At 39.3% G+C, this 15451-nt stretch overlaps 2 protein-coding genes across 5 annotated transcripts in view; both read left to right on the top strand.

The window, feature by feature from the left end:
- Positions 1-15451, top strand: part of KLRB1 (killer cell lectin like receptor B1) — a 119881-nt gene that overhangs the window by 16110 nt on the left and 88320 nt on the right. For 2 of the 3 annotated variants that reach the window (XM_061417951.1, XM_061417953.1), the window contains one exon: positions 1326-1661. The exons of the other annotated variant lie outside the window; for it this stretch is intronic. In XM_061417951.1, the coding sequence (XP_061273935.1) occupies positions 1326-1476 (151 nt within the window). In that variant the 3' untranslated portion in view covers positions 1477-1661. Of the gene's footprint in view, positions 1-1325; positions 1662-15451 lie in introns of those variants that run through there. 3 annotated transcript variants of the gene reach the window in all.
- LOC133248153 (inteferon-activable protein 208-like) lies at positions 8768-12851 on the top strand. 2 transcript variants are annotated; one of them, XM_061417938.1, is made up of 2 exons: positions 8768-10953; positions 11812-12851. In XM_061417938.1, the coding sequence occupies exons 1-2, from the start codon at positions 9870-9872 to the stop codon at positions 11925-11927; spliced, it is 1200 nt and encodes a 399-aa protein (XP_061273922.1). In that variant the 5' UTR covers positions 8768-9869; the 3' UTR covers positions 11928-12851. The 2 variants fall into 2 exon arrangements, with proteins under 2 accessions (XP_061273922.1, XP_061273923.1); XM_061417939.1 differs by having other exon boundaries at positions 8768-10166.

Here is a 15451-nt window from a genome sequence, read left to right on the forward strand (position 1 = left end):
CTGATCACACTTCCATAGGTATCATCTCAATGCCTCCCCAAATACTAGGTCGTTATATCCTAAATATTTAAGAAAATCAAAATTCCATGAAAGCAATAAGTTTTTCATGTGATATGTTAATAGGAGATTCAGTTTCCAATTTTCAAAGCTTCATTTTGTATATATCATGATGACATTTATGTTTAGAATGCTTTGCTTCCAGTGAAGATGAACTTACAAGTTCCAGATGCTTGATTAGCTTTCTTTTAAAAGTGTATATTTATGACTGACTGTGTAGTTATCACTGTTCAGTTGCTAAGTCGTGTCCAACCCTTTCTGACCCCCATGGACTGCAGCTCCCCAGGGTCCTCTGTCCTCCAGTGTCTCCCAGTTTGCTCAAATTCATGTCCGTTTGAGTCAGTGATGCTATCTAACCACCTCATCCTCTGCCTCCCCCTTCTCCTTTAGCCTGTCTTTCCCAGCATCAGGGTCTTTTCCAATGAGTTGGCTTTTCCCATCAAGTGGTCAAAGTATTGGAGCATCAGTCCTTCCAAAGCTTCAGTATCAGTCCTTCCAAGGAATATTCAGGGTTGATTTCTTTTAGGATTGACTGGTTTGATTTGCATGCAGTCCAAGGGACTCTCAAGAATCTTTTCCAGCACCACGATTTGAAAGCATCAATTCTTCGGCACTTACTCTCTTTATGGTATAAATTTCACATCAGTACATGAGTAATGGAAAAGCCATAGATTTGACTATACTGACATTTGCTGGCAAAGTGATGTCTTGCTTTTGAATATGCTGTCTAGGTTTGTCATAGGTTTCCTTCCAAGGAGCAAGTGAAAAAAAATGAGAGAGAAAGTGTTAGTCCCTCAGTCCATGACTCTTTCCCATGCTATGGATGTATCCCTCCAGGTTCGTCTGTCCATGGAAATGGAATTCTCCAGACAAGAATACTGGAGTGGGTAGCCATTCCCAGGAGCAAGTGTCTTTTAATTTCACGTCTTCAGTCATTGTCTACAAAGATTTTGGAGCCCAAGCAAACAAAGTCTGTCACTGCGTGCATTTTTTCCCCTGCTATTTGCCATGAATTAATGGAACTGGATGCTAAAATCTTAGCTTTTGAATGTTGAGTTTCAAGCCAACTTTTCACTGTCCTCTTTCACCCTCTTTCAGAGGCTTTTTACTTCCTCTTCACTTTCTGCCATTAGACTGTTTACTTACCCAATGCTTAATTACTGAGCATCTCGTTGTTTCCTGAAAGTTACAGAAAATACTGGCTGGATGAGGAGAATTATGTGAGAAAATCATGAACACTAAAGAGAGTCTTTTCTTTTTCTCCACAGATTACCAATTTTTGGTGATGCTAGAGAAGACTGCTGTGTTTACATATCAAAGACACAATGTATTTCTGATTACTGTGCTGCAAAAAATAGATGGATCTGCCAAAAAGAACTAAAACCTGTCAGAAACAAAGGAATATATTCTTCCAATTGACTAGACATCCCCTTCCATGTCTTTAATTTCCATTTCAGATCTCTGTCATTTTAACTGTATATATTGTCATAGTGGCTCCATGCACATTTTGTGGTACAAAGTGAACACACACTGAGAATTCTAATTTTTGTGAATTTTACAAAAGTTCATGTCTAACCTCCTCATTAAATAACTGAGAAAACATATACCTAAAGAAAAGATGTCTCAGGGCATGTGCTCAGGAGTCAGATAGGTGGATCATACGGTAGTTCTATTTTTCAGTTTTTTATGGAAATGCCATACCATTCTCCATAGTGGCTGTATCAATTTACATTCCCACCAGTGGTGCAGGAGGGTTCCCTTTCCTCCACACGCTCTCCAGCTTTTCCTGTTTGTAGATTTTGTTCATGATGGTCATTCTGACGGGTGTGTTAGCTTTGACATAAATACACAACCATATGTAAAATGGGTAGCTAGTGGGAAGCTGCTATATAGTACAGAGAACTGAGCTCGGTGCTCTGTGATGACCTAGAAGAGTCTGATGGGGGAGAGGGGCAGGCAGGAGGCCCAGGAGGGAGGGGATATATATATATCAGTTCAGTTCAATCGCTCAGTCGTGTCCGACTCTTCGCCACCCCATGAATCGCAGCACGCCAGGCCTCCCTGTCCATCACCAACTCCCGGAGTTCACTCAGACTCACATCCGTTGAGTCAGTGATACCATCCAGCCATCTCATCCTTTGTTGTCCCCTTCTCCTCCTGCCACCAATCCCTCCCAGCATCAGAGTATTTTCCAATGAGTCAACTCTTCGCATCAGGTGGCCAAAGTACTGGAGTTTCAGCTTCAGCATCATTCCTTCCAAAGAAATCCCAGGGCTGATCTCCTTCAGAACAGACTGGTTGGATCTCCTTGCAGTCCAAGGGACTCTCAAGAGTCTTCTCCAACACCACAGTTCAAAAGCATCAATTCTTCGGTGCTCAGCATTCTTCACAGTCCAACTCTCACATCCATACGTGACCACTGGAAAAATCATAGCCTTTACTAGACGAACCTTTGTTGGCAAAGTAATGTCTCTGCTTTTGAATATGCTATCTGGGTTGGTCATAACTTTCCTTCCAAGGAGTAAGCGTCTTTTAATTTCATGGCTGCAGTCACCATCTGCAGTGATTTTTGGAGCCCAAAAAATAAAGTCTGACACAGTTTCCACTGTTTCCCCATCTATTTTCCATGGAGTGATGGGATATACTAATAGCTGATTCATTTCATTGTACAGCAGAAGCTAACACAACATTGGAAAATAATACTCTAATGAAAAGTCTCATCTTAAGAGATGGTGATGCACTATGGATAAAAGCCCAAACCAGCTAAGGGGAATGATTTCTAATCCGGCAGCTTTCATCCATCCCCCTCTGTGCCTTATCTCACCTCCAAAAAGTTTTAGTCAATATTTCTAAAGTCTTCTGCTTCTTCCACAGCCTCTATTTTTTGCTTTTATATTTTGTGGTAGAGCATTGACTAAAATCAGTTCTCTGGACTCTTATATCAGAGATCCATTACTAAAGGAATTTGGGGAAGGGAACTTAACTCTTTCCCATCATTGCAAAGTTCTTTTCATTTTAGTTTTATCCTTGCTTTTTTTAAAATTAAATTTTATTGGAGTGTAATTGCTTTATAATCTTGTGTTAGTTTCTCAGTTCAATTCAGTTCCTCAGCCATGTCTGACTCTTTGCAAAGCCATGGACTGCAGCACACCAGGCTTCCCTGTCCATCACCACTCCCGGAGTTTACTCAAACTCATGTCCATCGAGTCAGTGATGCCATCCAACCATCTCATCCTCTGTCGTCCCCTTCTCCTCCTGCTTCCAACCTTTCCCAGCATCATGGTTTTTTTCAGTGAGTCAGTTCTTGATATCAGATGGCCAAAGTATTGTGACTTCAGCTTCAGCATCAGTCCTTCCATTGAATATTCAGGACTGATTACCTTTGGGATTGACTGGTTTCATCTTGCAATCCAAGGGACTCTCAAAAATCTTCTCCAACACCACAGATCAAAAGCATCAATTCTTTGGTGCTCAGCTTTCTTTATAGTCCAGCTGTCACATCCATACATGACTACTGGAAAAACCATAGCTTTGACTAGACAGACTTTTGTTGGCAAAGTAACATCTCTGCTTTTTCATATGCTTTCAAGGTTCTTCATAGCTTTTCTTCCAAGGAGCATGAATCTTTTAATTTCATGGCTGCAGTCATCATCTGCAGTGATTTGGGAGCCCAAGAAAATAAAGTCTCTTACTGCTTCCATTGTTTCCCCATCTATTTTCCATGAAGTGATGGGACTGGATGCCATGATCTTTGTTTTCTGAATGTCGAGTTAAGTCAACTTTTTCACTCTCCTCTTTCACTTTCGTCAAGAGGTTCTTTAGTTCATCTTCACTTTTTGCCATAAGGCTGATGTCATTTGCATATCTGAGGTTATTGATATTTCTTCTTGCAATCTTGATTCCAGCTTTTGCTTCATCCAGCTCAGCATTTTGCATGATGTAATCTGTACATAAGTTAAATAAACTGGGTGACAATATACAGCCTTGACGTACTCCTTTCCCAATTTGGAATCAGTCCACTGTTCCATGACCGGTTCTAATTGTTGCTTCTTTTTTTTTTAATTTTATTTTATTTTTAAACTTTACAATATTGTATTGGTTTTGCCAAATATTGAAATGAATCCACCACAGGTATACATGTGTTCCCCATTCCAAACCCTCCTCCCTCCTCCCTCCCCATACCATCCCTCTGGGTCGTCCCAGTGCACCTGCCCAAGCATCCAGTATCGTGCATCGAACGTGGACTGGCGACTTGTTTCATACATGATATTCTACATGTTTCAATGCCATTCTCCCAAATCTTCCCACCCTCTCCCTCTCCCACAGAGTCCATAAGACTGTTCTATACCTCAGTGTCTCTTTTGCTATCTCGTATACAGAGTTATTGTTACCATCTTCTAAATTCCATATATATGCGTTAGTATACTGTATTGGTGTTTTTCTTTCTGGCTTACTTCACTCTGTATAATAGGCTCCACTGTTGCTTCTTGACCTGCATACAGATTTCACAGGAGGCAGGTCAGGTGGTCTGGTATTCCCATGTCTTTCAGAATTTTTGTTGTGATCCACACAGTCAAAGGCTTTGGCATAGTCAATGTTGGGAAGCGTAGTACAAAATAGCCGTATTAGGAGAAAGTCCTTGGGAAAATGGCGAAGGGCCAGAAGTATCCAGCTTTGTGTACTGCGGACAGAAAAACATCTCCTGCCTTTGGTTATGCTCATCGCCGAGATTTAATAATAAATAGGGATGTTACTTGAGAAAACGGGTTGTGGGATAAGCACATGAGTCACTTAGAGCACACTGTCCTTGAAATGTTTTTACTGATTATGCATTAACCCCGTATGCACTCTGCTGGCCGTATACTTTAAGCTCTTTGTTCCTGCTTCTATAAAAAGGCTTGACTGCAGAAATAAACTTGTCAGTCCTTGCAAGAGACTGTCCGAGTGTCATTCTGTCAGGTTCGTCGCTTCCAAGCCCCGGGGAGAAAAATCCCCAACAAGTGGCGCCCGAACAGGGACTTGAAAGGAAGGCTGAACAAAGCGACGAGCCCCTGCAGAAAGAGGTAAGCAGGATGGGACAACATAGCAGTAAAATTCCTTTCATTTCTATAATGCATCATTTTTTGAAACAAAACGGTGTTAATGTTTCAAGAGATCAGTTGAATGACTGCTATCATATACTACTGGAACATAATCCATGGTTCCTTGAGGACGGGACACTTGATCTTGATGTATGGAAAAGGGTTAAAAATAATGTTTTGTGAGCATATCGGCAGGGAGTTTACATTCCTGCTCAATGCTGGGTTACCTGGTCACTCATACGGGCTGTCATAGAACAAATTGAAGGACATAATGTTGATTTGGAGGTAGAGACTATTCAGTCTTTGCATGAATACGAGCTTAATGAACAAGACATGCAAGGTGCTTTGAAATGCAAGAATGTCATACTCAATCAAACACAAACCCTGGAAAAACAACTTGAGGATGTATCTATTAAGGATGTGCCAAAACCGAAACCGCTTAAGGCGGAAGTCATTTCATTCAGTGGACAGCCCAAATCTGAGGCTTTTCCTTCTGCTCCGTCTGTAACTGCAGTTGCTAACCTTGCTCGTACTAACCGCTTCACTCCTCCTCGGGAGATGCCTGCTTGTGCTTTCGCTTTCCCAATACAATTTGATCAACCTGTCCAGGGTCAAAATTCTTGGGACAGTATAGATTTTAGCATGTTGTCTAATTTTAAGAAAGCATGTACTCTGTATGCACCTACTTCTCCTTACTGTATAGAATTTCTCAGAGGATGGGCTGACCGTTGGATGCCATATGATTTTTTTCAAGTAGCAAAGATGGTTTTAAATCCTCAACAATTACTGCATGGCAAATGTGGGTTAGTGATGAGGCCCAACAGCTGATGATTGACCAGCAATCTCGTGGTAACACTGCCAATTTAACTTATGATATACTGGCTGGAACAGGGACTATGGTCAATGTAATGGCGCAATTAGCTAATATTACCCTTGAGATGTTGCATTTCATTAAAGAAACTGCCTGCAGGGCATGGGCAAAGGTTGATAGCACTAACTCTGATGGTTCATTTGTTAAGATTATTCAAGGACATGAGGAAGAATATTCTCAATTTATAGGAAAATTAAAGGATGCAGTTGAGAAATCTATTAAGGATGTGACTTTACAAAATATTATTTTAAAACAACTTGCTTTTGAAAATGCTAATGAGGAATGTTAATCCACGCTCAGACCAATTCGAGAGACTGGCTCTCTTATGGAATATTTGAAAGCATGTAGGGACATCGGATCTATGTCCCATAGAGCACAATTGGCAGCATTGGAAACCTTTAATGTGCAAAAAGCTGCTAATGCCAAATGTTTTAATTGTGGGAAGCCCGGCCATATGAAAAAACAATGTTGCATGCCAACACAGGCTGGAAAAAATAATACTACTTCTAATAAGAAGAGACCCCCAGGAGTATGTCCAAGATGTAAAAAGGGGTTCCATTGGCTGAATGAATGTCATTCTAAGTTTGATAAGGATGGAAACACCTTGAACCCCGGTACACAACAAGAACAATAGGGAAACTGATAAAGGGGCGGTCCTCTAGCCCCACTACAAAAGGAGGACCTAGCGTTATGACGCTACAAGCAGCTACATCTAAGAGTGCTTGCATTGATATACCTAGTCCTTATGATATGGAACTAATAGAATTATACAACCCCCCCAAAATTCCCCCTTGATATTATGGCCCAATTCCACCCAGGACAGTGGGACTAATTTTGGGACATAGTAGCTACACAATGAGAGGTTTAATGGTATTGACCAGTGTTATGGTCGAAGATTATGAAGGGGAAATACAGGTTATGGTAAATGTTGTGAAAATGGGAAATATATACTTACAAAAAGGGGAACGTTTTGCACAATTATTACTTTTGCCATATGTCAAACCAATGAAGGCATCTGATAAAGTTCAGCAGGGAGGCTTTGGCAGTACCAACCTTACTGCTACACTATCCACCTTATTAAAGGAACATAAGAAACCCATGCTTACTTTACGCATTCAGGGAAAGAATTTCACAGGCATATTAGATACCAGAGCTGACATTTCAGTCATTAGAGCTGCAGAATGGCCCCTCGATTGGGGTAGGGTTATGGCTCCTTCTAGACTATTAGGAGTGGGTAAAACTGATGCCACACAAACTTTGTCAGTGCATCCTATTTACAAGTGTATAGCCCTGATCAAATTGTAGCTTATCTTAAACCATATATTACTAATATCCCTACCAATTTATGGGGATGGGATTTTCTTGAACAAACGAAAGCCACAATTTCTTTAAATGAACCTTTTTAATGGGGACCATTGAGTTAACACTGCTGTCCCTCGATTGGGAATCTGATATCCCAATATGGACACCTCAATGGCCCCTAACTAAAGAAAAATTGACAGCTCTTATGCAATTAGTTAATGAACAGTTACAAAAAGCTCATATAGAACCTTCATTTTCCCCGTGGAATTCCCCTGTTTTTGTAATAAAAAAGAAATCAGGAAAATGGTGAATGTTGATAGATTTAAGAAATGTTAATAATACCATGTTACCTATGGGGCCCTTACAACCCGAATTGCCCTCCCCTTCTATGGTACCAAAAGGATGGTCTATAGTTACTATTGACTTACAAGACTGCTTTTTTACTATACCTTTGCACCCTAACGATAGAAAACGTTTTGCCTTTTCAGTTCCTTCTATAAATCACATCGCTCCTGTTAAAAGATTTCAATGGAAGGTGCTACCTCAAGGAATGATGAACTCCCCTACCATTTGCCAATATCTCATATCTGTTTTATTACAACCCATTAGAGATAAGTATACTACTGTGTTTATAATTCATTATATGGATGATATACTTCTCTCTATGGAATCTGAACTCTGTTTACAACAGTTATGTAATGAAGTTACTACTACTCTTCAAAATCATGGCCTGCTTGTTGCACCAGATAAAATTCAATGGAGAGCACCCTTTAATTATTTAGGACATGTTATGGAAGAATCTAAAATCAAATCTCAAAAAACTCAAATTTCTGTGCAATCTCAACACACACTGAATGATTTTCAAGAATTACTAAGAGATATTAATTGGCTGTGGCCATCTGTCGGCATCCCCACCTATGCCTTACAAAATCTATTTAAAATTTTAGAGGGATCCCTTGACCCTAATAGCCCTAGGCAGCTAACAAAAGAGGCCAAAGAAGAACTGGCCTTAATGGAGAAACGCATTCAACAATCTTTTTCAACTCGGCTAGATTATGATCAACCAATTTCTTTATATATATACCCCACTGAACATTCGCCCACTGCAATTATAGCTCAGCATAGCACAATAGAATGGGTATATTTACAGACTAAACAGTCTAAAAAAATTGTATCGTATCTTGAGAAAATAGGGCACTTAATTGTGTCAGGAAGAAGCCGTGTACAAACTTTAACTGGATTTGATCCATATGCAATATACGTCCCCTTGACAAAAAAGGAATTGCAAATTGCCTTACAGTATAACCTGACCATGCAAATGGCATTAAGTGATTTTCAAAATGTTATCTTATTTTATTTGCCGAAAGGAAAATTATGGGACTTTCTACAATGTACTAAATTCATTGTAACTAATATCATTGCATCCCAGCCTATCACCAATGCACCCACTTATTTCATTGATGGCAACAAGAAAGGCATAGCAGGGATTGTCGGCCCTGATATCAAAGAGAAATTACCCACTACCTATTCTTCAGTACAAAGAGTTGAATTGTCTGCTTTATATGCTCTTTTGTTGCTTCAACCATTATCCTTCAACGTATATACTGATTCCAAATACCTTGCTTCTCTTTTTCCTGATTACCGCCTTTTTATACAACCTAAATGAAGAATTATATACTCTCTTTTCACAGACTCAAGCTTTAATTCACTCACGTATGGAACCCTTCTTTATTGCACATATACATGTTCATTCAGGTTTACCTGGCCCTCTGGTCACAGGAAATGATGCTGTTGACAGGCTCATAGCTCCCATTTTTACATCTGCCAGTGACGAACATGCTAATATTCATACCAATGCTAACAGATTGCCCTCTAAATACCATATTCCTCTCCCTGAAGCACGGCATATTATTAAAACCTGTGATGTCTGTGCCCTTCTGCACTTACAAACTACGATTTCAGGAATTAATCCCCGGGGCAACAGCCTAACTCCCTTTGGCAATTTGATTTCACTCACTGCTCCTTAAAAAAGTTTTCTTTGCTTTTTCTCTCACTTGATACATTTTCAGGCTTTATCTGGGCAGTACCTGTCTCTTCAGAATCCAGCAAACACGCCATTTCCATACTCTTACTCACCTTCCCCGTTATGGGGATTCCTTCTGTCTTGAAAACAAACAATGGACCTGCATTCACCTCGCATTTGTTTCGTTCATTTTTATCAGAATGGAACATCACACACATTACAGGAATACCCTATAATCCTCAGGGTCAAGCCATTATTGAAAGAGCCCACCACACCCTAAAAACTCATTTACTAAAACAGAAAGGGGGAATATGGAAGAGGAGATACACTTCTTATCCTATGAACCCTCAGTTATTATTATCTTTAACTCTTTATTCCCTAAATTTTTTAAACTTTACAAAAAATAATTCTGACACTCCTGCAGATAGACATTTTGCAGAAGACAAAAACAGCAAATTAGAAATCAATACACCAATATGGTATAAGCAATTTAATCAGTGGCTGCCAGGAATCTTACGACTCCTAGGCAAGGGTTATGGTCTTGTCATTGCAGATGGAGAGGAAATCTGGGTTCCCCTTCACCATGTCCGTTACCAAGAGGGACCCCGAGACCAGACTCCCTTGGGAAGTGATGAAGTTGACGCGAAGGGTCTCATCAATGACCCTGGAGCAGCCAATGAGGAAACGCCATCATCTGAATCCTTACCGGACATGGGCTCAAATGAGAAACATGACTCGTCAGGCTGAGCAGACACTGAAGAGCACTGGAACTCCTATGACTCCAGATAAGCTATTTCTGGCAATGTTAGCTGTTCTTTCCTGTTCCTCTGGGGTAAGTGCAGAATATGTTTATTGGGCATACATACCCAACCCACCACTTCTCTCCATAGTGGATTGGGTAGATAAAGCCCCTATGATCTTTACTAATGACAGCACGCATTTTCCAAGTCCCTGGTCCACAAAGCGACCAATCCTTGAAGAAGATGAGGGAAAGCCAATCAACATTTCCGTGGGATTCAAAACCTTGCCTATCTGTTTCAGATCTCATCCTCTTTGCATGACTATCTTCCCACAGTGGTGGGCATACTCTGCCAACAATGGGACTGCTTCGCGTCTGGGAATGTTTGCTATGGCATCTTTCTTACTTAATGGCTCCAAGCGACATTATCCAGGCCAGATAGCCAACTATTCGAACTCGCTTTTTCAACCAGAGGAACCTACATGTCATACTGTATCTTGGAGAAGAAAACAGGAGATACAACCATTACGTTGGTTTGATTGTCAAGGCCAATTTGGGAAAGTTGCTATAATTCAGCAAAACCATACTAATCATACATTTATATTTGTTGACTGTGGACCTCACAGTTTGTTTGTAAACTGTTCTGAAGAGCAGGAGGAACATCATAACTGCTCCTGGTTTAATAGATCAAGCATTGGAGGCTTTCATAATTCTAAGACAAGTTTCTGGACTGATAAGGACATACTGCTGAATTGGTATAACGGGGGCTTATCACCCCCACAACCCAGGATTGTCGTCCCCATTGTGGGGCCAAAGCAATGGCACATTTGGAAAATTCCAGCAGCTTTAGAGCACTTCGCTAGTGTTTATGGGACTGTGGGTGTGTTTCATCCTTCTAATTATACCTTCCTATATAATAGTACTGGCTATATTCAATCGTGTGTTCACCTTCTGTACTTGTTTATTGTAGGGCATTTTGATATTGACTTATCAGCCAAGATTGTCAATTGTACTGCATGTGCATTTTATACCTGCCTTAAGCACACCATTTCATATCACAATGCTAGCATTGCGCTAGTTAAACAAAGACCTGAGTTATGGCTTCCTGTAAACTTAACTGAGCCTTGGACTGATTCTGTATTTCATTCTGTATTGTTGAAAACTGGGCTTAGGCGATCTAAGCGCATCATTGGGTGGATTATTGCAGGCATCTTAAGCCTTATCTCCATTGTGACTGTAGGAACTTTGTCTGGTATGGCTTTACATAATTCTATAAAAAATCATGATTTTATCACTGCTTGGCACAAGGACTCTCATGATCTGTGGACTCGACAAGCTCAAATAGATCAGCAATTACAAACACGAATTAATGAGTTATAAACTATGGTTATCTACTTAGGAGATCAAATGCAGCAACTGACTTTCCGAACACGTATACGCTGTCACTGGAATTTTACTTCTTTTTGTCCGACTAACATGCCCTATAATAGCACTGAATATCCTTGGAATAAAGTTAAGGCGCATTTGCAAGATCTCACAGATAACTCAAGTTTAGACATCAATTTGTTGAAACAAGTTGCTAATTTTCAAGTTAGAGTACCTAGGGAATTGCATAGCACTCAATTCTATGATACTTTAACCAAAACCCTAGTGTCTCTAGATCCTAGAACTTGGCTTTCAAGAAGCAATATTTTTATATATGTATTAATCACCCTGCTCTTTTTGTCATTGCTTATAGGATACAGAAGTCTCTACTCAAGACTCCGTGCCTCCCACAATGGAGTCCAACTAGCAGCCACCGTGCTTAAATTAAAAACAAAAGGAGGATATGTTGGGAAGCGTAGTACAAAATAGCTGTATTAGAAGAAAGTCCTTGGGAAAATGGTGAAGGGCCAGAAGTATCCAGCTTTGTGTACTGCAGACAGAAAAACATCTCCTGCCTTTGGTTATGCTCAGCACCAAGATTTAATAATAAATAGGGATGTTACTTGAGAAAACGGGTTGTGGGTTAAGCACATGAGTCACTTAGAGCACGCTGTCCTTGAAATGTTTTTACTGATTATGTGTTAACCCCGTATGCGCTCTGCTGGCCGTATACTTTAAGCTCTTTGTTCCTGCTTCTATGAAAAGGCTTGACTGCAGAAATAAACTTGTCAGTCCTTGCAAGAGACTTTCCGAGTGTCATTCTTTCAGGTTCATCACTTCCAAGTCCCGGGGAGAAAATCCCCAACAATCAATAAAGCAGACGTAGATGTTTTTCCTGTAATGCTCTTGCTTTTTGATTATGCAACAGATGTTGGCAATTTGATCTCTGGTTTCTTTGCCTTTTCTAAATACAGCTTGAATATCTGGAAGTTCTTGGTTCATGTGCTATTGAAGTCTGGCTTAGAGAATTTTGAGCATTATTTTGATAGCGTCGTGAGATGAGTGCAATTGTGTGGTAGTTTGAGTAATTTTTGGCATGCCTTTATTTGGGATTGAAATAAAAACGGACCTTCCAAATTTGTAGGCATATTGAGTGCAGCACTTTCACAGCATCATTTTTAGGATTTGAAATAGCTCAGCTGGAAATCCATCACCTCCACTAGCTTTGTTCATAGCGATGCTTCCTAAGGCCCACTTGACTTCACATTCCAGGATGTCTAGCTCTAGGTGAGTGATCACACCATCGTGGTTATCTGGGTCATGAAGATTTTTTTTGTACAGTATTAGTTTTTACTGTACACCAAAATGAACCAACCATACATATACACATACCCCTTCCCTTCAGGACTTCCTTCCAACAGTGCATTAATTACTGTTCCATGTGCTATGCACTGTGCTATACCTTTTTGGCATCAGGGACCAATTTCGAGAGGACATTTTTTCCACCAACCAGGGAAGGGGGTATGTTTCAGGATGATTCAAGTGCATGATGTTTATTGTACATTTGTTTATTTACTTCTGTATTATTATATCAGCTCCACTTGATTTTACATCAGATCATCAGGCATTAGATCCAGGATGTTGGGGACCCTGCCATATTGTATATTCTCATTAGTTATCTATTTTATACATAGTATCAATAGCGGATCTAATCCCTCATTTCCTCCCACCAACCCCTGTCTCCTTTGGTGTCCATACGTTTGTTCTCTGTGTCTGTGTCTCTACTTCTGTTTTGCAAATATGATCACCTGTACTGTTTTTCTAGATTCCACATGTATGCATTAATACAAAATTTATTTTTCTCTTTCTGACTTACTTCACTTTGTATGACAGTCTCTAGGTCCTTCCACGTCTCTACAAGCAACCCAACTTTATTCCTGTATACGACTGAGTAATAGTCCGTTGTAGATATGCACCACATCTTCTTTATTCACACTTCTGCTGATGAACATTTGGGTTGTTTCCGTGTCCTCGCTACCGTAAATAGTGCTGCTATACACATTGTACTGCATGTGTCTTTTTGAATTATGATTTTCTCTTCAATGCTTGTTTATTTTTCTTCTATGTTTACTTCTTTCTATGGTTCATGCTATAGGAAATATGTAATCAAATTTTTCATTGCTATCGTGGAAAATGTGTTTTTATTTTCCAACTCCACAGTTGGGGAAGCTAATGTTACAGAAGAGACATGTTTATTCTGATAGATATCTTGAGTATTCTGTTTTTAAAAAACACATGGCAAATTTTCTATGGAAATCAAATAAATGGTAATATTGAATTTATTTTTTAAGGAGACTCATAATAAAATTCCTGAAAAATAGATATCTACTTACTCTGGTAAGTCAGTCCCAACCTGAATCATATAAATTCAAATAATAGTATAATGACCAAAATAAAATTTTAGTTTCTGCTTTCCATGCATGTTGATTTATAATACTTATTAATATAAAATTTTGAACACATCAAAAATTCAAAGTATAATTCATTTTGTGCCAATTACTTAGGGAATATCAATAAGTTTTTAGGAAAAGATTCTAGACAAGAGTATCATTACAAAGTAATATATGATAAAAAGTGAGATTTTTGAAGTGTTTGATACTTTGGGGAAAAAGATCTGTAAAGAACAGATACTTTAGAAAAAATGTTCCCACAATTGACAATACACATTCCTACCTCATTGGAATGATGTTCAAAGCAACCTTCCTTCTAAAGCAGATCAGGGTAAAGCTAAGTTCATTCTCCTATACTTCTGAGATCCGAAATCAAGCACCCCTAAAGCACACATCTGTACAAACACTTTACAATGAAACTAAGCCCAAGAGGTTAGGTTCTTGCACTGCCATTTGCTATTGCATCATTAGAAAATCACGTGAATTCATTCTTGGATATATTAAGGCTGAGGTCATCTCTGAAACTCAAACTATGAAGATGCAATTCCAGGAGGAAGGCAAGTCTAAACCATATTCTGCTGCTGCTGCTGCAAAGTCGCTAGACAGATTGAAAAATATCAGATAAGAGAACATGTTTTATTTGCAGTATTGAAGCAACGTTTCCTGACAATAAACTTGCTGCAAAGCCAAGTCATGTCAACCTATTATGTCATTCAGGATCGGCCATCTACACTTCCTCTGTGCAGCCCATGCTTCAGATGCAGGCTCCTGACCACTCTCCAAACACAACCTAATGTTTTAGGATTTCAATTTTGCCCCATATGTGTGACAGACTCCTTTCATATAATCCTTTGATTCTTTGCCTAGAAAAAGCCTAGGAACCGTAGAAAGTGTGAATTGAATGTTCATTTCTTTCTGAACTTTTCCTCAAATCTCCCTGGTTCTCACCATTTTTAATCTTTTTCTCCTCACTTTTCTAAAACAGGATTTATCTTCTTTTTTTCCATATTATAATTAGTTCATTTATGATTGTAAGACTGGCTCTACTTCTCTCCTGGCTAAAATTGGACAAATATCATGATAGAACAATGAAGGGAAGTCTCTGATTCAGTTACAAGGGCGTAACAATGATCTATTTATGTTGTATTGAATGGCCCTTGAGACTGGACCAGTGACATATCTTCCATTTATTTTCTATGCCTTGTGCTTGAATTTGAAGTTCATTTCCCACCATTTTACCTTCCTTTTCCACCCATTGACAGAGCTCCTCAATATACACTGTGTGTGTTAAAGCAGGTATCATGGTTAACATATATACACTATAACATGTAAAATAAACAGCAAGGACCTACTGTATATTCCTTTGCTGTACACTTGAAACTAACACAACATTGTAAAGTAACTCTATTTCAATTTTTTTTAAATCAATTATCATGCAAAAAATTACCCTGGAAAAAATTAAAACATAAATGTATTAGCCTAGCTTTTTTAAACCATTATTTCCAATCCACGATGTGTAAGTAACCACCAATAAATTCTGTTTCTTTCAAATGCAGGTATGGA

Source organism: Bos javanicus, chromosome 5 (assembly GCF_032452875.1).
Source record: "Bos javanicus breed banteng chromosome 5, ARS-OSU_banteng_1.0, whole genome shotgun sequence".
In the NCBI taxonomy this organism is placed as follows: Eukaryota; Metazoa; Chordata; class Mammalia; order Artiodactyla; family Bovidae; genus Bos; species Bos javanicus.

Bases quoted from the DNA above. Each gene is read 5' to 3' on its own strand.
- LOC133248153 (XM_061417938.1), top strand. From the start codon at position 9,870: ATGGTCTTGTCATTGCAGATGGAGAGGAAATCTGGGTTCCCCTTCACC. The intron at 10,954-11,811 runs GTGTGTTTCATC...CATTGCTTATAG, and splicing joins TAGTGTTTATGGGACTGTGG to GATACAGAAGTCTCTACTCA.